The following is a 26,347-nucleotide window of genomic DNA, read 5'->3' as shown; positions in this document are numbered from 1 at the left end:
AAGGGTTTGAGAAAATTGAGATTAATTATTAAGGATAAAAAAGTCAACTTTTAGAGAGAAAATTGAGATTAATTATTAAGGATAAAACTACTTAAAAACGATATGTTAATTTTTGAAGGTATTTCAAAATTGCATCCACCAAACGCTTTTTTCTTTTAAAATCCTTCCATTGAAATACATTTTGCAAAGACCTTTAAATGAAAGAAATTTTCTAATTTGGAAACTCCACCAAACAGAGCCTAAAATTTGGAAAAAAAAAAAAAAAAAAAAGTCAGGATGGGAGCAGTATTGTCAAGATTTCAAGCTGGGTGTTGGACCCACCCAAGTTGGCTAATATTTCTCTACCAGCTTGATAAGTGGCCCCTAACCCGTACATGCACACTGGTGAAAAATAATTATTTCTTCAATAGCCTTTTTTTTTTTCAGCAAATACAGAAAATAAATAAATAAATTTCACACCGTAAAGTTCATGCATGACTTTAACATCAGTACTGTGTTGTGTTGAGGCTTCCATTCTCCGAGAACAGAAATGCATAATGCGCAATATATATGTTTCAGAACAAAGTAGCGGAAGAATTTAAGAACGCTTTACATAAACGCTGTTAGCTCTGTGGGCTAACTATTGAACATTGCCATGGAAGCAAAGAGTTGATAATTTAAGAAGTGCTGCCCGTAGTAATTTCACAGCCAAGCAATACGACTAAATTAATATGGGTTATACCGGCTACGACCGCGCCCACCGTCACTGCCACGTCTTCCACCACTTGAGCTGCTTCCACCACCACCACCACTTTTGCCACTTCTCTGCTGTGGAGGTGGGGTGTGTGGCTGCGCCCCAGGCTGTTGCCTACAGAAAGACAGCTTCACGTAAGTGTTCAACATGCTCCAGAAATTATAAAATTGTTAATGGCATAAAGCTAAAAGACTCCAGAAATTATAAAATTTTTACTGGTTAAAAGGTAAAAGACACCAGAACTTATAAATTTTTTAATGGTATAAAGGTAGAGGGACTAGTATCCAAGAGAGTATAGCTATACTAGCTGGCAAGCCAAACACATCAAGGTTGTTGAGCTGTTCAAATAATATTTTGAAATACACATTTGTAAATTCACCGCGGTTCAAGAACACCCAAAACACTTAGAGAGTACTAAAATTCGGTTTTGAAAGGATTGGCCCAGAACAAAAGAAAATCATGTCAATATGCAAGTCATACAACGAAATATTAAAACAGAATGGGTTCAAATACCGTAAAATTAAAATTCAAAATCTTTGATGCTTCTTCCTGTCAATTGTAACGTGTAAGTTGGTTTTACTAATACAGATAATTATTGCAGCCTAAAATAGTATAAAAAAATATATTATTGAAACAAGCATGGTTAAAAAACCTAGTCTATTAAACAGAATGATGAGCGCAACCATGCAGATCCCTCGTATAGGGTAGTAAACAAAGCAAGCCAGTGTGTTACAAAAAACTGCAGAATTAAACAAGCTACACTTACAGGACATATCCAATTCTTCCATCAGGTAACAGCATCGGCATCATCGCCATGCCAGCAGGAGTAGGTCCCCTACCATAAATCAGTGGCTGCAATACAGTGACATTTATATCAGCATGTGAAACTGAAAAAACTGTAAGCTGTAGTCCTGAAGAGGATTTTAGTCATGAACTAAGCCTTTCTTGTTGTCTTAATATATACGTATATATTTTTTTTGATAAGTTTCAAAGTGAAGAAATAATTTGAATCATCATCTGCAAAAATATATACGTATATATTATATTCACTTCCACATCCATACGGAATTTGCATTTTATTTTTAAGCAGCATGACAACTAAAAATCCTTAAGAGTAACCCAACCATATGTTGACCAAAATATGGATTATCCACTAAGGATCATGATAAAATTCTTAGAAAAAATGCAAGAATGAATAATGCAGAAAAAGAAAGGTGTTAACACATAAAAACCAATTAATGTGCAGCAAAGAAACAGATGCATTCTCTCAAGCGAAAAAGGGCATCATACTTGTCCAAAGGGTGAACCATATCCTGCACCTAGGGCACCAAAGCCGGCACCCCCAACCAAGCCATAACCAACACGAGGTGGGTAGCTTGGAAGCAAGGCTGATTTCTGTGAATTCTGTCCACCAGATGACTTCTGATCAGCCTGTGGCTTTGCAAGAGAGCACTCCAAAACTTGACCTGTCAAATGAAATTCAGAATAGTTACGCTAATAAAAAAGTCATGCCCGATGTTGACCCGACAATGCATGGTGGTGGGAGAAGTGCAGGTACAGACCACCTAACCTCCGGCATTATACATGGTTTACTCATTGTCAAAAATTAGAAATTACGAAGGAGAAACAAGAGCAAGTATTACCATCTATCTCGTATTTCTCAGTGTTCTTCAGAGCCTTCATGGCACTAGACCTTTCCGCAAAGTGAACAAAACCAAATCTGCTCTTTTCCTGTCCTGCTTTTGCAGGAGGGAGTACTACTTTTGTGATCTTTCCATGATGTTCAAACAGCTCCCTTAACTGATCCTGAGTAATGTTTTTGGGCAAATTTTTTACATAAACTGCTTTAACCTGAAGAAGAAAACCTGAAGTTATGACTCCACCTTTATGGTATGCTACTCAGAGGTATTCAAACATATAAATTTTGCATTTGGTGTACAGTTAATTTAAGCAAAAGATAAGAAGTGAAGTAGTTCAAAATCGCAGTTGACTTCTGACCTAATCAAAAGTAGTCAATATCATCACAAACTACAAAAAGAGCACCAGTGTTAAAGCCCTTAAGGGCAACAAACATGGAGACACAGGAAGAGAAGACAATATGATAAAATAGGAGAGTCCACATGCCACAAGAACGCCAATATAGAGTCCTAGAAATGAGCCAAAAAAGCTATATCCATGGACTACAATGGATACTAGCATTTCATCAATTATTATACTCTAAAAAGATGGAAGTTAAAGCAAGTGCAGATCAGAGCACCTGGGAAGCAGCTGAAGACTCTGCATTTTTAGGATCAGCCCAGCTCACTGTTGGAGCATTATCATCAAGCTTAAACTTTGGGTTTGACATTTTTTGTCTTGAATACTCCGCACATGCATGGTTATAATACTCGATGAATGCAAACCCACGATTGCGGCTTGAGTTCTGTGGGTCCTGTAACAGTAAAGAAGATTAATAAATATCAACTCAGATAGATATTTAGTACATTAATACCTATAAAAACCATCACAAGCGATAGTTAGAATACAATTTCATAAATGATGTTATGGTAGAGGTAACTTAGGAGTACCAACGATAGAGCCAAATAAAGCAAATAATGCAAGAAAATAAACAAAATTGAATAAGTGAACGTACCTTCAGCAGCTCCAGAGAGATAACTCCTGGACCAATGCTAGTTACCACTTTCTTCATGTCCCCTTCTCCCCAGCTTCTGGGAACATTGCCAATGAACAACCTATGCTTTGCTTGAGATGTTGAACACTTGATTTTTTTCCCCTGAGAATAAAAGAGAATTCACAGAAATCAAGAGTAATGCATTCGTAATCTCAGAAACTCCAGCAGCATGCAGAAAGGTCATTGAAAACCTAAAATCAGATTACAGTTAAACATAATATTATACACACACACACAAATAATGTATATACAAAAGAATGCACTACCAGAGGCCCCTGCAATGGGGTGGGGATGAGGGACAACGGAGGCACATAATGCAGCTGTTTTGGGAGGGGTGGGGTTGGGGGGCAACGGGAGCACATAAACAATCTTCTTGATTTACCTTTAAATCAGCATTGTTAAGCTCCTTAATCGCCTTGGATGCCAATTCCTTAGTTCTGAAGGTAACAAAAGCATAACCTTTGTTCTCACTTGAGTCTTTTCCCTTCATTATTCTGACCTGTAGCAAGCACAAATAATAATATTTACAGTTTAAACTATACATAAAGCATGCATCCCATCTTATGTACAGGAATATATCTTACCTCTGTGACTTCTCCTATAGATTCACAAAAACCCCTAAGATCCCCTTCGGAAGCATCTTGAGGAATGCCACCAAGATAAACTTCTGACCCATGAGGAGGAAGTGCAAGAAGCTCAGCATGCTTTTTTTGTACTTCCTCATCAGCATCAGCATCAGCATCAGCAGCTTCCATCTCTTCATCACCATCTGGGCTTTTTTGCACATCAGTAGCTTCCTCTTCTTCCTCTTCCTCTTCCTCTTCCTCCACCTCCTCTTCTACCTCCTCCTCTTCTTCCTCTTCTACTTCCTCCTCCTCTTCAACTTCTTCATATTCAACCTCTTCCTCTACTGTCTCCTCAAGATCATTGTCTCCGTCAAGGTCTACCCGCTCTTCAGACTCAACAGGCTTTTCAGGTTCAGTAGGCTTCACTCGCTCATCTGATTTTGCTGCTGCAGAACTGGCTCTTGTCCTCGGCATCTTACGTGTCGAATAAAGTAAACTTGCACAGCAACTGTGATGGAAGCACAGAAGCCAGAAGCATTTGCAGAAGAAAGGATACAAATATGGACAGGTGGAGAAAAAATTAGAGGCCAAAAGGAGTTTCCGAGTAAGAATCTTGATTGAATTTGCGCCATGAGAAATGGCTTCAAGGAGTTTCAATGTGAATAATTTTCAATAGAAAGGGATCATAACATAGCAGCAATACTAACAGAAACAGGCAAGATAGAATTATGGAAAAAAATCAAGAGGATGATGATGCTTAACAGGTGTAAAAAAAAAATGAAGCAATAAACTTTTCTCGAATTTTAGATGCCGACTGATGCCTGAAATATTATGGCCAACTTTTACTGCTTAACTATCTATCCGGAACCATACATTCACAACAAAGAAAAGAAAAAATAGCAAATAACAGAATCAGAAACTGAACTGCAAGAAGTGAAATTACAAGGAGGTAAATTTCATGCAGAAAATAATCCAAGGCAACAGAAGAATAAGAAACAAGAAGGGTTTGATCATAAAAAAATAAAATAAAATAGAATTGCTCAATCCCAAAAAGTGATTCCAGTTCCAGAACACAAGTCCCAGTTCATAACCTACCTGCAGTAAGTTAATGGACGGAAACTGAGTACATAATGACCAATGAGTAATCCCAAATGCATTTTACATAACTAGTGCTCAGGATCAGGACTGACTAATGCCTGTTTTATTAGTTCAACATAAAAATTTAGAACTTTTGAGTATAACCAACAATTCAGTCACTTTTTTGACGAGTAAAAATAGATTGATGCAGAATACTGATCAACTAAAAAGAAAACGAGAATAGGTAGTTAACAGATAAGATAAGTTGGTCTAAACGGTGGACTCGAGGAAAAAATTATTAGGCAGCTTTGCAGAGGATTAAGCATAGCAGAATTATGATACGAACTGTTTTTTTCCCTATTTAAAACTCACAACCACTTTGCTCCTATGGGAACTTGAATTATCGACTTTCTATTCTAATACGGCTGTGAGGAAGTACCACTAGACTAGGTTCTAGACTTATAGTCCTTTGTGGTAGAACTATGATTTAAACAATTGGACTTCAAAGATTGATTTTCTTTTTTTTTTCATTCTCAGATGAAGGTCTTCCAACCCCAACTACTCAAGCAGTGTATTAATTATCCATTTATGTACGCCAACGTAGTTAGTCCGTCCAACTGAATGCACCATCAGAACTGATAATCACCCTTTGACCTACGTCACCGATTTTGCAATGGGTGCCACATACGATTAACAATGAATTGCAAGGGTAGTGGAAACTGTGTACATAACATTATCCATTCCTCCTTTTAGGTGCTTGTAATTCCTCTTCCACTTCATTGAAATTTCTCAAAAATATTAATGTAAAACGCAGTTCACCAATGACTACAGGAATAACATCGAAGCTTATGCAATATCATACAGGCCATAGGTTGACAGGCTAGTTATAAAACCCACATATACAGTAATATAGGCTTCTTTCTGTCCATTTATTAGAGAAATTTAGATGGGCCAACAATCGCAAGCCATTACATGACTCATTTACCGACCCTTTGGCCATTACTTTTGAGGTTTAAAATGGTGTAGACTTAGTTCCGTATCGAAAAAGAGAGGCTGAGAGTTATCGTGTCAAAAATCATATTCGGTCTGTTTTCCAAAGTTACGGAATTGGGAGGGGGGGGGGGGGGGGTGGGGTTGGGTGGGGTGTGGGGGGAAGCACCAGCAAAATTTAAGAAGTGTATGTCCGGACAAGCTGCAAATGCAAGAACATGTCACTGCTGTTTCCATATTTACCAAGCATAATGCTTTCGATTTCGTCATAGAATTGGCAATTAGGGAGGATTTCATTTCTGTTGATTCAGTCGTTCCTTTTAAGGGAAGACTGACAGAGGATGTGAGCTATAAGTAGAGTTGTCTACCTTGAACATGTATGAGAAAAACGAATATGAGATAGAATCTGAAGGAATCATTCAATCTGATAGGAACTGTATGTTAGGGTTCACCGTGTGTGCATCTGAAGGTATTAACGTGTGTTGGTGTGTGCAGCTGAAGGATGAGAGAGAGAAATAGATCAGAGAGTTCCCGATCGATAAAAATATATACATAAATATATATATATATATATATATATATATATATATATATGGAGAGAGAGAGAGTACCTCCACAAAATTACGATCTGGTCGGAACGTAGCTCGTGTGGCCGTAAATTTAATCGGAAGGAATAGGCCGGCGACCTGCTTGTGATTGCCGAGCGCGAGAGTGGGAGGGGGCTGCTGGTAGTGGTATAATAGAAAGTAGAAAACCCTAGCTCTCATCCAGAGTAGATATATATATATATATGTGTGTGTGTGTGTGTAATTTGTGTGTATATATATATATATATAAAGGGATGTTAGGAATACTAACTTAAAAATAAGGGTATACATGCGATTTTACCATATATTCAGGCGGGTCCGTGCAGAATTGTTTTTTTGGAAGGTAAGATAATTTTATAAAATAAAGGAAGTATTTACAATAGATAAGAGCGGCTGGCCCACGATCCGTGTACAGCCAACCCACAAAACATTCTACAATCCATATTACAAGAAGCCCAATAAGGAAGCCCAGTATAGCAAACATAGACAATACTAGCCTAGAATGATTATTAGGCTATTCGTGCAGATTACCTATATAGCTGCCTATGCCCCGAATTCAATTCGGGTTACACATCCTAATTACAAACCACCACTATTACGAGCACCTATAACGTGTAGTGCATATAATTTTGTGTAAATTTAATGTGTGAGAGTAAATTTATCAAAAAAAATTATATTACTTATTTAATATATTTCAATAACAACCAACCACGTGTCATATCCAAGATCTATATAACTTTTACAAACCTACTTGATTCACTTCACTTTTTTATGATTAAACCTCATGTCCCAATTCTCCTCAATTAAGAAAAAAAACTAATAATTCTCCCTTATATTTCACTTTTCCATCCCGCCAATAGCAAACATTTCCTTCCGCCATCAGAATTCTAACTTAATAACAATTAATAAAATAAGATTCAAGTATGTAGAATTTACATAATCAAAGATTTTATATCAATAAAAACGTGATTAAAATATAAATCTAATCTTTGACTAGCTAGTACATATTTATCTCACTAGAATATAATGTAAAAAAAAAAATCTAAAAAACTTACGGCGATAATTACAAGAGATAAGATAAAACGAAAGTAATGAATTAAACTATGTTTATTAAAAAATAAACAAAAAATAGTCGAGCAGTTCTTATCTTGCGCCAGTTACAGATTCTTCTTTAGAGCTTTAAAAAAGTGGGAAACAAAGACGCGTCAAGGAATGAGAGAGCCAGTTGCAGAGTATTCTCTTGTGAGCTCTAGAAAAGTAGGAAACAAAGAGGCGTAAATGAATGAAAATGAAGAAAGAAAACCGCGAGTGGAAAAGGGAGAGTAGAGAGAAAATATGCTTACGTGGCGGTGTAAAATATATAACCCTTTTACACATTAATGATATGACAGTGTATTTTAACTGGGGATGAAAAAGAATTACAAATCATATATAGCATTGTATATTTAATAATTTTTTTTTTTTTTGAACATACCGTAAAAGATGCTCTAACCAACAATACCAATAGGGCAGGGCAGGTTCGGAACGGGCACCACTTTTTCAAATCCGTCTTATTAATATTTGTCTTCATCTCAAGTTCAGTTCGAACTTTGGAAGCACTCCGCATAGAAGTCAAGACATCCAAATATAAATATATTTTTAAAAAACAATTCAAATTTTAAACAAATTTAAAATAAATTTTGTAATTTTTTTTTTTAATATAGTCAATTATTTAATAATCATAGTAACAAAAATATTGATAAATTTAAAATTATCATAAGAAATAAAAAATAATAATTACGATTAATAAAAAATATTTATTTATATATTAATTATTAATTAGATGAATTTAGAATTTTGAGAATTTTAAATTATATTGCCAAATCTATTCCTAACCTTATTAAAATGATTCCACACACTTCCCAGTCCCAATAGTTTAGACATCACTACCATAACCTTATGCTATTAGAGTTGGAGGCAAAAGCATATTCCACGGATCAAATTACATGTAGTTTGTTTTATGTTAGTTGATATAATTATTAGTATTAGAAAATAATATTTAAGTACTTTATATTTTTGAATTAAAATAGTTTTTGGAATACTATCAACTCAATTCCAAATCAATCTTCATCTTAAAATTTCCTCTGTAACCCCATTCAAGTTTAAAGGTCTCAAAAACAGTTGTGGATTAAATTATATATAGACAATAAACTTCATCCTCCTTAGATGTCGTGAACCGGTAAAGGCTCGTTTAAAAATTAAATAATATTTAAAAAAAAAATTAAACGAGACCTATTTTTACTGGGTTAAAGGGTAAAATCCATCTGAGAAAAGAAAACCTTAATGATTGTCCCTGCCCACCTCCACCACCACGCAGCCACTCTCCACCGTTGGCCACCACAACAGCCACTCCCCACCTCTCTCGAGTAATCACCAAAATCACCCATAAGAGAGCACAAAATTAAACTCCCAGAAAATTAAAGAACCATGATTGATTGAATAGTGTAATACTGAGTAAATGTCGATTTAGATTCATGAGATTCGGTCTTGAAAAGCTAGTGGATGCAACAAAATTCCTATGTTATGGCGTCTACTATATCGATCTTATTGAAGATTTTGATCGGTCACGTGGCTGAAGTTCGGTGATTACGGCCAACAAACCTGATCTTCAGATGGGTGTGATCCTTTTTTTTTTTTTTTTTTGAACAGGTGTCAATATTTCACTGGCCAATGTTTGTATTTTTTTTTTTTTTTTGAATTCAATGTTTGTAATTTGTTCATAACTACTGGTATTAGCTGGACATAATTATTTAAGACCTTAATTTTATTTTATTACCTTTGGTCAGTCAAATCTCACACGCTCTTCACCCACGTCTACTTTTCTCTTCCTCCACTTTTGTCCCACATGTTATATAATCCCCCCTCACCCCCCTTCCCAAAAAAAAAAAAACTTGTAGATATTGCCCCTATCAATACCATCATTTCAAATATAATATTGTGCTTTCATTTTATGAATTTCTGACAATATTTTGTTTGATAATCTCAAATACCATTGTATATTTTTTTTATACCGATCTTTTGATCAAAATTCAAACTAAAAACATTTTAAATTGTTTTTGCACTCGAGTTAGATATTTAACAATTTAACCTCCCTCATTTTTTTTTTTTCCAGAAAGTCTACAATATTCTTGGGGTAGGGTCCCCTCGGGTTCTCTCGATCATTGGATCATCCATCATCCATCAGGTGAATCCCATCACATATTCAACGGCTGAAATCTTTTCAAATAATAAATAATTGCATGATATCAAATGCAAATTAGGTATCACTCCAACTTTTAATAAAGTGTTTTATACACCAGTGACGTTCTAATTGAATGCTGGATTAAAAAATTTATTTGAAGAAAATAATTATGACTTTCTACAGATTTTAAATGGTATCTCAATTTAGTGGTTAATAAAGAGAGTATTAGATAATACTCGTCATTAGAGAGCTTTTGAATACCTTACTAGAGAGCTTTTGGATACCTGAGACTGAGAGTCGTTTGGTAATAAATAAATATATATATATATATATTTAATAAAAGCCTATTTTATGTTTGGTGATAAAGTACTATCTATCATACATAACTAAAATACATTTTAATAATTTATTTGGTGACAATATTTGTTAATTAATGCTAATAGAATGACTACTACTACTTACTATATTTGATAATAATAATTTTATAGAAGGGTGAAATTATTTTTATTAAAAAAAATTTAAAATTAAAATTAAAATTATCCATTGAAAATTAGTTACACAAAATATGAAACCTCTGCCCAAAAATCAGATTTAAAAGTTAAAATTTTTAGCTTCATTCAAAAATTATATTAAAGCTAAAATTAAGTACTAGTAAGTTAGTAACTACTAAACACCAAACATATCTAATTCTAAAAGCAATTTTTTAAGATAAATGTGTTTTTAAACCGTTGAAAAGCAGTTTTCCAAACGGGCTCTCTTAGCTCCTTAACTAAAAATATTGTTTAGGAGTAGGACACCTTCCTAGAGTCATCAAAAATATAATTTATATTTAGAAAAACGCTACTGCACCAATTCCGAAATCACCTGCACCAGTACAAAAGAAAGAGGCCACCCATTCAACCATTGTCCAAACATTCATTCAAGGTAGGGTTAGAATGAAAATCTTCTCCCATATCTATTCACTTATATTTGGTTAGTAAATTTTACTATCCTGTTTTTTTCCTGACAAACAAGGAGACTCACACCCGCTCAAGAAGAAGCTGAACGATCTACCAATTAAGCCATTGGATTGTAAATTTCAATAATGATCTCTACTACAATGGTAAAATCTAACATATTTGAATTAACTTGTTTGTGAAGATTATGGATACGAATTTCACCATTGAAAATGATAAAATTCACCAACAATCTGGAAGGAATAACATGAAATCATTATCGGAAATGATTTGGGTCCCATACAACTAAATCCTCCCACACATTTAGCTGTTATGAGTCATGACCTTCCCAATTCACATCCAGCCAGGAATTCCCTTATAATTTTCATAGGGTTACCTTGAAAATGTTACAATAGGCAATTCAAAATTGATACCACCCGAGCAGCAACAAAGCAACAAGAGAGAAAACTAATTTAATGTTGCATTTGGGAGCACCAATTAGTCACTTCAGATTTGAAATTGGAGAAAATGCTACATCAAATCACAAGGGAATCATATCCTTTCCACACGATATCCAAACATATCATAGCATTATAAATTTGACATATGTGCCCAAAGTGTATTTAATTACACGAAATGTCTCGAGCATCATTAATTAAATTTAAATCAACCAGAGGCTCCCACATTGAAGTTCAAACAAGATTGATATTCTTGCATTGAATAATGTTAGAAGGGACTCCGAAAACCAAGCAACTTCACTAATAGTTATTCAGATGACCTAACCCAAATTTAAGCTCCTAATTCAATGCCAAAAACCAAACAGCAGGCTTGGTTCATCACTATGTTCTACCTCATATGCTGTCACAGTGCAAACCACGCTCCTTGTACTTCCTTAGATAAACAAGTGCTTGTATTCCCCATTTGCAAGCTGGCAAAGCTGATTGTAGTTGTTTGTGTCTGCCAAAAGAGGGGGAGGAATGTCCTTTAATAGCTAGGCAAATGTCCACAATAATCATAAAATCAAAGAGACCAATAAGAATCCACTATAATATAAAAGTTGATTGATAATAATTTCATCACACTTCAACCACAAAGCCCTTGGCTTGGGTGGTATCGCCTCCACCTCCCCATAGGAGATGTGGAAGCAAACAAGATTGTGCGAGTTGTTGACCTAATCCACAAAAAATTTTAAAAATAAAAGATAAACACAAAGAAAATACACTATCAGATGTCATTCAACTTTAAAATAGACCTAAGCTGCATTTCTTTGTTTATCAAATATCTTAGTAGGATACACCGTGTTTTGTGCTGCTAGTGCCTTTTAACCATCTAGAAGAATAACTCAACTGAAGGCAGGGTTGACGAGTAATGACAACGACTAAATAAAATGGCTGGGGATTTTTTCAAAATCTCTAAAACATTTTACTGCAAGCAGGAAAAGGATGGGGGTTCTTTCCAGTATATTGCAAGTGTCTCTCTTGAGAATATTTGCTTGCAGGGCAAAAGAACTAGTAATTCAGGTAAAATCTAGATGTAGAAGTCACTGTTTTATAAGAATTCCTTCAGCTTCACCAAATTTAGACAAGATAAATTAGATTTTGCTGCCACATATGAACTTTCTAGCAACAATCTAATTTATTTTATAGATATTTGGACAAACACTTGTAATCCAATCCATTTTCATCAAATTATTTGTAAGTAATAAAATTTAGTTAACTGCTAATAGCTATTAATTTGAACACATTTCAATAGCTGGCATTCTCAAACACACATTACACACTATACTGAGACACAAAAATTAGTAAGAAGCGGTAGATTAATGGGGTAGCAGAAGTCATACCGAATGTATCACCAAAGTTGGTCCATACTTCAGCATGGATAGATTGGTTACTGTCGGCAATGCCAATTACCTCAACAAAGGTTGTAAGAGGAAAGGGTGGAGAGCCTTTTACCATCAACTGTTTTTCATCTGTAGATTTTCCAACAACAACACCACCATCAGATCGTATAACCTGAATAACTGCTCGAACCTTCCTTCCCACATACATGCGCAACAGCTCCGTGTTGACAAAAACAGCAGGGTTTGATGTATCCATATCCTTCAAACACACATTAAACAGCACAAGGTTTCAAATTCTAAACAATGGCTGGCTGGTGTCAAAAGAAAAATTCTTCAGTTCACAAACAACTCTATGTTTTGTACTTCTAGGACACTCAAGAAACACTTAATTTAACTAGGCTTCCTCTGACATACCTTGTTTCACGGCTCCTCCATATTCACTTACCCAGCTAGTTACAAGTAGTCAACTTCTATGACTTTATTAAATTAATTCAACTGAGAACAATCTATCCCAGCACAAAATCAAGGATAATATATCGCATCAAACCAACAACGAAACCAACAAAGACCTATTTTATTGTTACTTTCCACACAGTAATTCTGGCCTAACCTGCCTATTTCTCTCACATTGCGTTTGGAGACACCAAATAGGCGACTTGGATCGTATTTGAGCACAACTTTGAACTAAATTTCCTCCAATTTCAATTTTAATGCGCCGATTCGATGTGCCCAAACATAATTTCAGGAAAAAATCATACTATTGTTCTTGTACCCCTCTTGATTCATTTCCAACCAGAAGTAGACATCAAAAGGTTCCATTAAATTCACAGTTTAAGAACTTGTGATGGAAAAAGGGGAAAGGAAATTGAAACAAAAAATATTTGGCCAACCAATCTTTCTTTTTTTTTTTTCTTTTTTTTTTTAAGTAAGAATTGTATAAAAACGCTCAAGAGGGGAGCGCAACCCAAAGGAACAGCAAAAAACAAAAACCACTAAGCCTTCAAAGAGGCCAAAAAATCAACAATGTCTTCTAAAGATCTACAATCTCTACCCGAAACCCAACAAAAAAGAGTAAAAACAATGGAGAACTTTAGAACAGAAATAGGAGACTCTTTTCCCTCAAAGTATCTCCTGTTTCTCTCAAGCCAAATGCACCACCGAATACAAAGAGGCGCAGCCCTCCATGCCTCTCGAATGTGAGCCCCCACAGAATAGCCTTTCCAAGCCTCAATCAAACCTCTAGAAGAGCCAGGCATGACCCACAGAAAGCCAAACAGGCCAAGCATCAAATCCCAACATTCCTTGGCCAAAGGACAATGCAAAAGAAGATGATCCACTAACTCTTCATCCCGAAGGCACAAGTAACACCGATTAACCACCACCTGATTCCTTCTTCTCAAATTATCCTGAGTCAAAATCTTTCCCAAAACAGAGGTCCAAGCAAAAAAGGCCACCTTAAGATGAGCCTTAGAACGCCAAACTGCCTTCCACAAGAAAGGACTTTCAGGCTCATGAGTGAGACACCTGAAGAAAGACCACACATCAAAGCGACCCTGAGCATTGGGAGCCCAAATCCAAACATCAGAATCTCCGACCATCACACCCTGCCTATACAACACCTCCAGAAGACGAATGACATCATCAACTTCCCAATCCTGAAAGAGACGCCTGAATCGAACATCCCAAACCAATCTCCCATTATCAAGATGATAACAGTTGATCACCCTGGCCTGCCTATCCGAAGCAATCCTGAACAGTCGAGGAAAAGCAAGAGCAAGAGGGAGGTCCCCACACCAAACATCCTCCCAAAAACTAATCCGCCTGCCATCCCTGAGGCAAAACCGAACATAGTTGAAGAAATCAGCCCAACCCTGTCGAATAAACTTCCAAACCCCCACACCCCTAGGACCACGCACCTTAAGAGAGCACCACCCTCCTCTATTCTCCCTAAATCTGCTCACCACGACCCTCCTCCAAAGCCAATGCCTCTCCACCCCAAACCTCCATAACCATTTCCCAAGGAGAGCTTTATTGAAAGGCACCAATCTTCTAAGCCCCAATCCTCCATTCCGAATCGGCCTACAAACTTGCTCCCAACGAACCAATTGAAAAATGGTATCATGAGCCCTCTCTAATATACAGACACACACATAATATATGTGTGTTTGTGTCTGTTCAAAAAGAAAAGGCCTTCCAAACCTTAATTCACTAAGAATCATCAAACCATCAACAGTTAATTTAAGCACAGCCACTATGTTCAACAAACCTCAAGATATACTACCAACGTTTATTCTTCTAACACACATATATTATGTGTTGAAATCTCTGAAAAAGATTGGTTGGCCAAATATTTTTTGTTGAAATTTTCTTTCCCCATATATTTTCCATGGTTTATACTCTTTCCCTTGTCATTTTCACATAAACTTTTCTGGAATTTTAGATGCCAACTGATGCCTGAAATATGATGGCCAACTTTTACTACTTAACTATCTATCTGGAACAATACATTCTCAACAAAGAAAAGAAAAAATAGCAAATAACGGAATCAGAAACTGAACTGCAGACCTTTGCTTAAAGGGCTTCAGTTTACCTCTACTTCTAATGAGGAGTGCTCGGGTCTTGAGGAGCCTTTCTCTAAAGAGGAAGTTCTTATTGCTTTGAAGAGTTGTAACGGGGACAAAGCCCCAAGTCTTGACGGTTTTACCATGATATTTACGAAAAGTCCTGAATGGTGTCATTTCTGATTCTCAGAATGCTTTTGTGGGAGGTCGTTAGATTTTGGACTCAGTTCTTATTGCTAGAGAGTGTGTGGACTCCCACTTGCATAGTGGGGTCCCGGGAGTTTTGTGTAAGCTTTACCTGGAAAAGGCATACGACCACGTAAGTTGGAGCTTCCTTCTTTACCTGATGGAGAGGATGGGGTTTGGTGATCGGTGGAGGAAATGGATTCATTTTTGTATTTCCAGTGCTCGCTTTTCAATTCTTGTGAATGGTGCTCCTACCAGTTTTTTCTCTAGCTCGGTGAGTTGGAGCTTCCTTCTTTACCTGATGGAGAGGATGGGGTTTGGTGATCGGTGGAGGAGATGGATTCATTTTTGTATTTGAGACAAGGGGATCTGCTTTCCCCTTTCTTATTCCTGTTTGTGATGGAGGCCCTTAGCAGACTGATGAGCAAGGCTATTGAGTTGGGGTTTTTGAGAGGCTTTCGGGTGGGCAGGGATGCTGCTCCCCAGTTGGAAGTCTCCCATTTGAGGTTTGCCGATGACACTTTGGTTCTTTGTGATGCGAATATGTCCCAGCTTAGATATCTGAGGTGTGTTCTGATCTGGTTCCAAGTTGTTTCTGGCCTTAAGGTGAATGTGGGTAAAAACGTTTTGGTGCCGGTGGGAGAAGTCCCTGAGATTGAGTTTTTTGCTGATATTCTTGGTTGTTGTACTGGCTCTTTTCCCATCTCTTACTTAGGGATGCCTTTGGAGGCCCCTTCAAGATGTGTTGGGGTTTAGGACCCTGTAATGGATAGGTTTAAGAAGAGGTTGGCGATGGATATTAGGGATTTTCGCCCTATTAGTTTAGTGGGGTGTTTCTACAAGTTGATTACCAAGGTCCTTGCTTCAAGGTTACGAAAAGTCCTGAATGGTGTCATTTTTTATTCTCAGAATGCTTTTGTGGGAGGTCGTCAGATTTTGGACTCAGTTCTTATTGCTAGTGAGTGTGTGGACTCCTGCTTGCGTAGTGGGGTCCCGGGAGTTTTGTGTAAGCTTGACTTGGAAAAGGCATACGACCACGTGAGTTGGAGCTTCCTTCTTTACCTGATGGAGAGGATGGGGTTTGGTGATCGGTGGAGGAGATGGATTCATTTTTGTATTTCCAGTGCTCGCTTTTCAATTCTTGTGAATGGTGCTCCTACCGGTTTTTTCTCTAACTTGAGGGGTTTGAGACAAGGGGATCCGCTTTCCCCCTTTTTGTTCCTGTTTGTGATGGAGGCCCTTAGCAGACTGATGAGCAAGGCTATTGAGTTGGGGTTTTTGAGAGGCTTTCGGGTGGGCAGGGATGCTGCTCCCCAGTTGGTCTCCCATTTGATGTTTGCCGATGACACTTTGGTTCTTTGTGATGCGAATGTGTCCCAGCTTAAATATCTGAGGTGTGTCCTGATCTGGTTCCAAGTTGTTTCTGGCCTTAAAGTGAATGTGGGTAAAAGCGTTTTGGTGCCGGTGGGAGAGGTCCCTGAGATTGAGTTTTTTGCTGATATTCTTGGTTGTCGTACTGGCTCTTTTCCCACCTCTTACTTAGGGATGCCTTTGGGGGCCCCTTCAAGATGTGTTAGGGTTTAGGATCCTGTAATGGATAGGTTTGAGAAGAGGTTGGCGGGTTGGAAGAAGCAGTATCTCTCCATGGGAGGTTGGGTCACTCTGATTAAGAGCACCCTTTCTTGCCTTCCTACTTATTTTATCTCTCTATTCCAGATTCCCTCTTCAGTTGCAAAGAGGATTGAGAGATTACAGCGTAATTTTCTGCGGGGTATCTCTCTATTCCAGATTCCCTCTTCAGTTGCAAAGAGGATTGAGAGATTGCAGCGTAATTTTCTACCCGGGGGGGGGGGGGGGGGGTAGAGGAGAAGAGTTTAAGTTTCATCTGGTTGGTTGGGATCAGGTGTGCAGGCCAATTCGTTATAGAGGTTTGGGTCTTAGAAGACTGGTGCCTTTTAATAAGGCTCTCCTTGGAAAATGGTTGTGGAGATTTGGTGTGGAGAGGCATTGGCTTTGGAGGAGAGTTGTTGTTTGTCGCTTTGGGGAGTCTAGAGGAGGGTGGTGTTCTTTGGAGGTGCGTAGCCCTCGGGGTGTGGGGGTTTGGAAAGTCATTCGGAAAGGATGGGATGAGTTTTCCAAACATGTTCGTTTTCTAATCACGGATGGTAGGAGGATCAGTTTTTGGGAGGATGTTTGGTGTGGGGATTCTCCTCTCGCCATCACTTTTCCTCAACTTTTCAAGATTGCTACGGATAGGCAGGCCATGGTGGTTAACTGCTTTTGAGATGTTTGATTCAGGCAGTTGTTTCAGGATTAGGAGATTGAGGAGGCCAATCGTTTTTTGGAGTTGTTGTATATCCAGAGGATTGTGGATGGGGTTTCTGATAGTTAGTCCTGGGTTGCCACCCCTCATGGGTGCTTTGAGGTTAGTTCCTTTTTCAGATGCCTCACGGATGATCCTAGAGTTCGCTTCCCTTGGAAGGCTGTTTGGCGCTCTAAGGCTCCTCTCAAGGTGGGTTTTTTCGCTTGGACCTCTGTTCTGGGAAGGTTCTTAACCCAGGATAATTTGAGAAGGAGAAATCAGGTGGTGGTCAATCGTTGCTATATGTGTCTTCGGGATGAGGAAACTGTGGATCACCTTCTCCTCCATTGCACCATGGTTAGAGACTGCTGGAATTTGATGTTTGGCTTGTTTGGGATTCTTTGGGTTATGCCTGGATCCATTAGAGGGTTGATTGAGGCTTGGAGAGGTTGCCATGTGGGGGCCCACATTCTGGATGCTTGGAGGGCTACGTCTCTTTGTGTGTGGTGGTGTATTTGGCTCGAGAGGAATAGAAGATATTTTGATGGGAAAGAGTTGTCGATTTCTACTCTTAAATTCTCTATTATTTCCACCCTTTTTTGTTGGGTTTCTATGAGAGATCATAGATCTTTAGAGGAAATTGTCAATTTTTTTGGCCTCTTTGAAGGCTTAAAGGTCCTTTGTGGCCTTGTGTATATCTTCTGGGCTTCTCTCCCCTTTTGAGCGCTTTTCTAAAAAATTTCTTACTTATCAAAAAAATAGAAACTGAACTGCAGGATGTGAAATTACAAGGAGGTAAATTTCATGCAGAACATAACCCAAGGCAACAGAAAAATAAGAAACGAGAAGGGTTTGATCACATAAAAATGAAAGAATTGCCCAATCCCGAAAAGTGATTCTAGTTCCAGAGCACAAGTCGCAGTTCATAACCTACCTGCAGTAAGTTAATGTATGGAAACTGAGAACATAATGACCAATGACCAATGAGCAATCCCAAATGAATTTTACATAACCAGTGCTCAGGATCAGGACTGATTAATAACCATTTTATTAGTTCAACAAAAAAATTTAGAACTTTTGAGTATAATACAGAATACTAATCAACTAAATAGAAAATGAGAACAGCTAGTTAACAGAAAAGATAAGGTGGTCTAAACGGGTGGACTCAAGGAAAAAATTATTAGGTAGCATTGCAGAGGATTAAGCATAGCAGAGTTATGATATGAACAATTGTTTCCTATTTAAAACTCACACACCCACTTTGCCCCTATGGGAACTTAAATTCTCGACTTTCTATTATACCATGGAAGGTGAAGAAGTATCACTAGACTAGGTTATAGACTTATAGTCCTTGGCGGTAGAACTGTGATTTAAACAATTGGACTTCAGAGATTTTTTTTTCCCCTTCTCACTTGTATGCAAGAAAGTGATGAAGGTCTTCCAACCCCAACTCCAGCAAAGACTTGAACCCAGATCTATGGGTTTTTGCAACTATAATAGAGACCACTAAAACTTATTCACATTGTATTAATTGTCCAGCTACGAAGCCTTGTAACTAAATTGACATAACTTCTAAAAATTATGACAACTATAATTAAGTTCATTTACAAACGTAGTTGGACCATCCAATTCAATGCACCAATCAGAGCTGAGAAAAACCAATTAACCTACACCACCAATTTTGCAATGGGTGCCACATACGAGTAACAATGAATTGCAAGGGTAGTGGAAACTGTGTACATAACATTATCCATTCCTTCTTTTACGTGCTTGTAATTCCTCTTCCACTTTATTGAAATTTCTCGAAAGTATTAATGTATAACGTAGTTCACCAATTACTAAGCTTATGCAGATCATACAGGCCATAGATTGACAGATTATGAGTTATAAAACCCACATATACAGTAACATGGGCTTCTTTCTGTAAGTATTAACAAACGCAAGCAATTGCATAACTCATTTTTCAGGCTCTTCAGCCATTACTTTGGATGTTAAAAATGATGTAGAGACTATGTAGACTTAGTTCCGTATTGAAAAAGAGAGGCTGAGTGTTATAACACCAAAATTTATCCGTGTCAAAAATCATGTACAGTCTGTTTTCCAACGTAATGGAATTGTAAAAACAGAGAGAAATAGAGAAATCATGTCACTGCTGTTTCCATATTTACCAAACATAATGTTGTTGATTTCGTTATAGATTTGACAATTAGGGAGGATTTCATTTCTGTCAATTCCTTCGTTCCTTTTAAGGGAAGACTGAACGAGGGTGTGAGCTATACATAGAGTTGTCTACCTTGAACATGAATGAGAAAAATGAGTTGATTGCATAACATGAATATATGAGACAGAATCTGAAAAAATTTATTCAATTTGATAGGAATTGTATATTAGAGTTCACCATGTGTGCATCTGAAGGTATTAACGTGTGTTTGTGTGTGCAATTGAAGGACAAGATAGAGAGAAATAGATCAGAGAGTTCTCCATGGATAAAAAAATATGCATATATATATATAAATGGAGAGAGAGTACCTCCACAAAATTACGATCTGGTCGGAACGAAGCTGGTGTGGCCGTAAAGTTAATCGGAAGGAGAAGGCCGGCGACCTGCTTGTGATTGCCGAAAGCGTGAGTGGGGAGGGGCCTACTGGCAGTGGTAGAATAGAAAGTAGAAACCCTAGATCTCATCCACAAGGACCCATTCCAATAACCCTTTTAATTTTGCCGCCAATGTTGTGCACTTTTGGGTGCGAAGGCGGGAAATAAGAGAAAATGTTTTTAGGGCTTCGTTTGCATACGCATTGGCCCGTCAGTTTGCTAACACATTATTGATTTCTCAACCTAACTTATTACGCAAAAGTGCAAAAAAAAAAAAAAACTCAACTATTTACTTTGTTGCAAATTTCCCCCTTAAATATCAAAGCGTGCAAAGATCCCCGGAACTCGCCGGATCAGCTTTTCAGCGTCGGTTGATTTGAAATGACCTAAATAACCTTACTTATTTCATTATATATAAAAAAAAAAACTTAATTATAAAATATCAATTATATCCCCACTGACTTAAGTTGCCCTAAATTATGAATCAAAACAATCCCCGACACTTGCCGGCCTAATCAACGACCTCCACCTCCGTCAGCCACCTCCACAAATCAAAGCAAGTCCTGACACTTGCCGACGACGTGCTTAACCGTGGTGGAGATGATATTAAGTTCCTCTACTTCCTCTAAAAACTGAAGCACGAAGCCAAGAGGAGTGACGGGAAAATCATCACCATGAATGGCAATCACGAGATCATGAATGAAAAAAATGGACTGCCAGTGACAATGAAATTATTTTTTGTCAACGGTGGGAAGATCGGTGAGATTAGAGGACTCTGTGGTGCAAAGAGCTTTGTATAACCCATCGTAACGAGTAATGATGTGCTCGGGACGGCGAGTTGAGGAAGACGGCAATAAAATATGTCGGCAGTGTCTGTGGGCTTTGGGCAGGAGCAGAGGGTGGTGGTGAGAGCGACGTCAGAGGATTCCCGACGGCGGCAACAGAGATGATGGGACGACTCGCGATAAAAAGCATTGAACAGCGGTGAGTTCTGCTGTTGGTGGCGGCTGGTCCGGCCTTGAATGGCTCCGGCTGACAGTGATCAGACCAGCGATGGCGATGGCAGAGGCGAGCAGGAAGCTGGGCACGGTGATGGCTGCCTTGACTGGGTCGGATTAAGGCTTGGCGTTGATGGGTTTTCTAATGAGCTCAGTTTGTTGAGCAACGAAAGAAGCGGTCTGATGCGTAGGAGAGTGCGGTTATCGGAGAGGTTGAGAACAGCGACCAAGGCTTCTCAGTTTCGATGAGATGATGGGTGATTCAACTTGCCACCTACGCGCTCCTATACAACAATTGCCTTTACCAAACATAACCAAGAACATAGAATTTCTGACATAAACAAGTATTTTAGCGGGTTTGATGAAAAAGGGCAGTAGAATGATTTTGAGAAATAATAAGAAGACCCTATTTTGTATCATCAAAGATTCAGTGTCTATATACTACCGAATCTATATACTATATATATATACACACACACATATATATATATTACTGAATCTCTCTCTCTCTCTCTCTCTATATATATATATATATATAGGAAAATACACCATCAAACATATAAATATCACAAAAAATAAATTTATATATATATTAAAAGGGCAATTTGGGCATTATCATAATTTCACCAGGTGCGTGACTTTACACATGCCGGAAAAATTTGATCCAATGAGTCCTAATAGGGGTGCACAAAAGAATCGGAACCGTGAGAACCGGAACCGTTTTTCCCAGTTCTCACGGTTCCGGTTCCACGATTCCGATTCTTTTGTGCACTTTCTGGTTCTCACGGTTCCGGTTCCGATCCTGGTTCCGAATTTAGGAACCGTGAACATACGGTTCCGATTTCGGTTCCAGTCCATGGGAACCAGTAAGAACCAGAACCATATACATATATATACGGTTAATTATATATATAAATAATATATATTATATATACGGTTAATTATATATATATATATATATACACACACTCACACACCTATTTTTTTAGTTTTTTTGCCCTAAATTTGAGCCTTAGCCTCCCCAATCTCCATATTTATTCTCTCGACTCTGAACTTGCCCCCTCTTTCTCTCTCTGCAACTGTAAGTCTGTAAACTACAAAATCTGCAAGAATCAAAGTAATCCAATTGCAAGGATCGCCGAGGTTCTCTCACTGCCGCACCAACAACCATCGGCAAGAACTTCAAGATTAGCCCACTCGGGGATCCGTGAAACCATGTTTTTTTTTTTTCACTTTAATTCATATTTCTATGACTACTAAAATTTGAGTTTGCAAAGACTAATGTGGTGTTTAATTATTGGGTAGTGTATTTCTTTTTCTATTGTCCCCTGTTTTTTTATCTTCTGATCGGATGGTGTAAATCTTTGATTTTGATTTTCTACTCTTATGCAATTATGTTTCTTTCAGTTGCCATAAGTTCATTATCATGAACACTGGAAATTTGATGTCCGATGGATCTTTTCATTTTTTTTTAACTATATATTTTTTGTTTTTTTCCTCTTTGAATGTGAATGTGAACTTCATTACTGAATTGAAAAGGGGTTAATTTGTGTTAGAAATTTCATTTTTGAAATTTTAATAAAAACGAGTGGCATCGGTGATGCTGTTTGGTTTGCTAAATTTCCTTTTTTCTAGAACCTCTTGTTGTTGGGAAATTCTAAATAATTTGTTTGCCTCCTCCTTGTTGCTATGCCATCAACTGTAACGGTTCTCATGGAACCGAATCGGTTCTATGGTTCGATTCTGGTTCGGTTATCATCTATACGGTTCCGGTTCCAATTTTAAGGAACCGTCGTGAACGGTTCCGGTTCCGGTTCCGGTTCCGGTTCCGATTCCGACCGGAATCCTGTGCACCCCTAAGTCCTACGGGAGTATTTGCATTTTTTTGCACTTTTGCCAACTTATTAAAATATGTACTTAAACACACACATGTATCTGTGTGTGTGTATATATTTAGTTAATTTGGGTGTTCGAACCCTTAAAATTCTCTAACAACCAACTAATCCCGAAAACTCGGAAGCGCATTGATCCAAACATTAACCCATCAAATTTGTGTTAGAAACAAAAAGTAATGATTTTAAAATTAAAAATAATAATATTTAAAATATATTTCAACGTGTTTGTTTAAAATCTCTATATGTTAAAATTTTGAGCAAATATTTGCCTTTTAATAGAAATGGTTTCAATTTTAACCGGTGCCATGCCATGCCATGACCAGACCCCAATCACTTGTTCCCTCCACAAACACATTGTTTTCACACCTTCTAACCATAAGAAACGCAACAAAGACAAACAGCTCATGGAACCCTCGCCTGAGAAAACTAGCAAAAGAAGGCCAATACCAACAAGGCCTCAACCTCTACCGCCAAATGCTCCGCTCAGGCGACTCTCCCAACGCATTCACATTCCCTTTTCCTCTCAAGTCCTGCGCCTTCCTCTCGCTTCCCATCTTCGGCCAACAGCTCCACGCCCACGTCGTGAAAACCGGGTGCCAATCGGAACCCTTTGTCCAAACTGCTTTGATTTCAATGTATTGTAAATGCTATTCAGTTGACAATGCAGGTAAACTGTTTGATGAAAATCCCCAGTCAAGAAAGCTCACTGTTTGTTATAATGCTTTGATTGCTGGGTACGCTCACAATTCTCAATTTTCGAATGCAATTATCTTATTTTGTGGAATGAGGTCACTGGGTGTATCGGTTAATGCTGTTACAATGTTGGGCTTAATTCCAGGATGTACAGTTGCTATGCATTTGGGTTTTGGGATGTCACTTCATTGCTGTACTGTCCAGTGTGGTTTGGACACTGATATTTCTGTTGAAAATTGTTTGCTTTCTATGTATATTCGGTGTGGGTCAGTTGAACTCGCCCGCAAGTTGTTTGATGAAATTCCCCAGAAGGGGTTGATTACTTGGAACGCGATGATTTCTGGATATGCACAAAATGGGCTTGCTACCCATGTTTTGGACCTTTATCAAGAGATGAAGTTGTCAGGTATATGTCCTGATCCTGTGACTCTTGTGGGAGTTCTGTCATCTTGTGCTAACCTTGGTGCCCAAAAAGTTGGTTGTCAGATAGAACGACAAATAGAATTAAGTGAGTTTGGATTTAATACATACCTTAAAAATGCTCTGATTAATATGTATGCTAGATGTGGCAATTTGATAAGAGCTCGAGCTATTTTTGATGACATGCCGGAAAAGAACTTGGTCTCGTGGACGGCAATTATAGGTGGGTATGGAATGCATGGGCAAGGAGAAATTGCCGTGCAACTTTTTGACAAGATGATTATGACTGGCATTCGACCTGATGGAGCAATCTTTGTCAGTGTTTTGTCTGCGTGTAGCCATGCTGGATTGACTGATAAGGGCTTGCATTATTTTGCTGTAATGGGGAGGGAATATGGGTTGCAGCCAGGTCCAGAGCATTACTCTTGTGTAGTAGATCTTCTTGGTCGGGCTGGTAGACTTCAGGAAGCTCAGGAGCTCATTAGGTCAATGCCAGTAAAACCTGATGGTGCTTTATGGGGTGCCCTTTTGGGAGCTTGTAAGATCCATAAAAATGTTGAACTTGCTGAATTAGCTTTCCAACGAGTCATTGAGCTTGAACCCACAAACATTGGTTACTATGTGTTGTTGTCAAATATATACTCTGAAGCAAACAATTTGGAGGGAGTACTAAGAATTCGAGTGATGATGAGAGAGCGGAAGCTCAAGAAGGAGCCCGGATGTAGTTATGTTGAACATAAAGGTAGGACTCACCTCTTTGTGGCCGGGGATACAAGTCACCCTCAAACAGAGGAGATATATAAAATGCTCGATAGGCTAGAAGATTTAGTTGAGGGATTTGATCGGCCGAAGAAGAATGATAAAGCAGGACGAAATGAAGAGCTTATAAGTGGCATGAGAGTGCACAGCGAAAGGTTAGCCATTGCATTTGCGCTCTTAAATACTGGTGTGGGGGCAGAGATTCTTGTGATAAAGAACTTAAGGGTATGTGGAGATTGTCATTTGTTTATAACGTTGGTCAGCAAAATTGTGGATCGTCAGTTTGTTGTTAGGGATGCAACTCGTTTCCACCATTTTAAAAGCGGAGTCTGTTCATGCAATGGCTACTGGTAAGACTTGCCAAAGGTTTTCAATTTCAGACTAACATGTCCGATAGGCAACAAAATGGAATTTTGAAGTTTGACAATATAGTATGAAATTCAAAAGAGTCTCAGAGTGAGGTTTCAGATTTTGAATATTGGGATTGCCAAATTCAGTTGAAGGTGGCTATAAGGATTTATGGAAACTCCTGCTGATTAGCTCTTGGTTGTTGAACGCCATGCCACAAGGAAAGCTGTCTTAACCAAGGAGGTGACAAGGGATATTGCTATTGTTTTTGAGGTTGGAAATCTCAGCCAAGCAATGAGAAAATTTGTCTTGACCACCACCATCACTTAGCTGAACAATCAGGAGAGGGGTCTATAACTCTGAAGAGATTGGCAAGGAAGAGTTATACAACTAGCGAAGTTTGCAAAAGACAACATCCACAAGAAGCTCAAGAAGCATGCGAATGGACATTGAGGAAAATTTTCTTTGACCAACACCACATCATAAATACAAGTCTAATGTTGTTTGTTTTCTATTTTATTCATTTGTATGGCCAACAAAACTCAGTAATAGTTGGCTTTTTACACAGAGGATGCTTATTTAAATAAATTGTATTTATGTTTTGTTTAAATTGTGCAATATAATCTCCTATTGGCTATTGCTGCTCAATGATACCTTTCAAGGAAGGGTCTTCAATGAAAGGTGTAGCTAACATTACATCCTCTTCGGGTTGGGTCGAGAGGCTGCCTGCCGCAGGCCACAGCACCTAAAAACCAAGGGCTCATTCAGGACTACTAACCAGTTACCAGCCCATTCGACCCAGCTTCCCTGTTTGCATGCTGCAGCTTACAATGCCAATCCATTGCCATAATCTTCTCATGAACTTGCACCAAATTGAGGGAGCTGAGATGAACTGCGTAATACATCTCGAATTGTTTGATAGCCAGCATGACTGAGTTGCCAACTAAATTGGGCGGTAAAGCAGCAGGTTG

At 38.2% G+C, this 26,347-nt stretch overlaps 3 protein-coding genes across 7 annotated transcripts; 1 reads left to right on the top strand and 2 right to left on the bottom strand.

Moving 5' to 3' along the window:
• Nucleotides 1-513: 513 nt before the first annotated feature.
• LOC132293277 (heterogeneous nuclear ribonucleoprotein Q) lies at nucleotides 514-20,215 on the bottom strand. 5 transcript variants are annotated; one of them, XM_059790693.1, is made up of 10 exons: nucleotides 6,649-6,837; nucleotides 6,406-6,532; nucleotides 3,989-4,478; nucleotides 3,787-3,903; nucleotides 3,366-3,506; nucleotides 2,991-3,164; nucleotides 2,377-2,584; nucleotides 2,024-2,199; nucleotides 1,500-1,585; nucleotides 514-847 (listed from the first exon to the last, which is right to left on the bottom strand). In XM_059790693.1, exons 3-10 carry the CDS (start codon nucleotides 4,442-4,444, stop codon nucleotides 706-708), a joined length of 1,500 nt encoding a protein of 499 aa, XP_059646676.1. In that variant the 5' UTR covers nucleotides 4,445-4,478; nucleotides 6,406-6,532; nucleotides 6,649-6,837; the 3' UTR covers nucleotides 514-705. The 5 variants fall into 5 exon arrangements, with proteins under 5 accessions (XP_059646676.1, XP_059646677.1, XP_059646674.1 ...); XM_059790694.1 differs by lacking the exons at nucleotides 6,406-6,532; nucleotides 6,649-6,837 and adding an exon at nucleotides 20,198-20,215; XM_059790691.1 differs by lacking the exon at nucleotides 6,406-6,532 and having other exon boundaries at nucleotides 3,989-4,827.
• On the bottom strand, nucleotides 11,312-20,532 carry LOC132293279 (replication protein A 14 kDa subunit B-like). The gene is made up of 3 exons (XM_059790695.1): nucleotides 20,198-20,532; nucleotides 12,620-12,878; nucleotides 11,312-11,736 (listed from the first exon to the last, which is right to left on the bottom strand). Exons 1-3 carry the CDS (start codon nucleotides 20,351-20,353, stop codon nucleotides 11,672-11,674), a joined length of 480 nt encoding a protein of 159 aa, XP_059646678.1. The 5' UTR covers nucleotides 20,354-20,532; the 3' UTR covers nucleotides 11,312-11,671.
• Nucleotides 20,533-23,138: 2,606 nt separating this feature from the next.
• LOC132293276 (putative pentatricopeptide repeat-containing protein At3g11460, mitochondrial) lies at nucleotides 23,139-26,013 on the top strand. The gene has a single exon (XM_059790689.1). It carries the CDS (start codon nucleotides 23,472-23,474, stop codon nucleotides 25,380-25,382), a length of 1,911 nt encoding a protein of 636 aa, XP_059646672.1. The 5' UTR covers nucleotides 23,139-23,471; the 3' UTR covers nucleotides 25,383-26,013.
• Nucleotides 26,014-26,347: the final 334 nt, after the last annotated feature.

Source organism: Cornus florida, unplaced genomic scaffold (genome assembly GCF_030987335.1).
Source record: "Cornus florida cultivar Cherokee Brave unplaced genomic scaffold, ASM3098733v1 CherokeeBrave_3.0.0_Hap2_Chr02, whole genome shotgun sequence".
NCBI classification, from domain to species: Eukaryota; Viridiplantae; Streptophyta; class Magnoliopsida; order Cornales; family Cornaceae; genus Cornus; species Cornus florida.
Note: the sequence above shows the minus strand (reverse complement) of the source record. Positions and strands in the feature narration are given on the sequence as shown.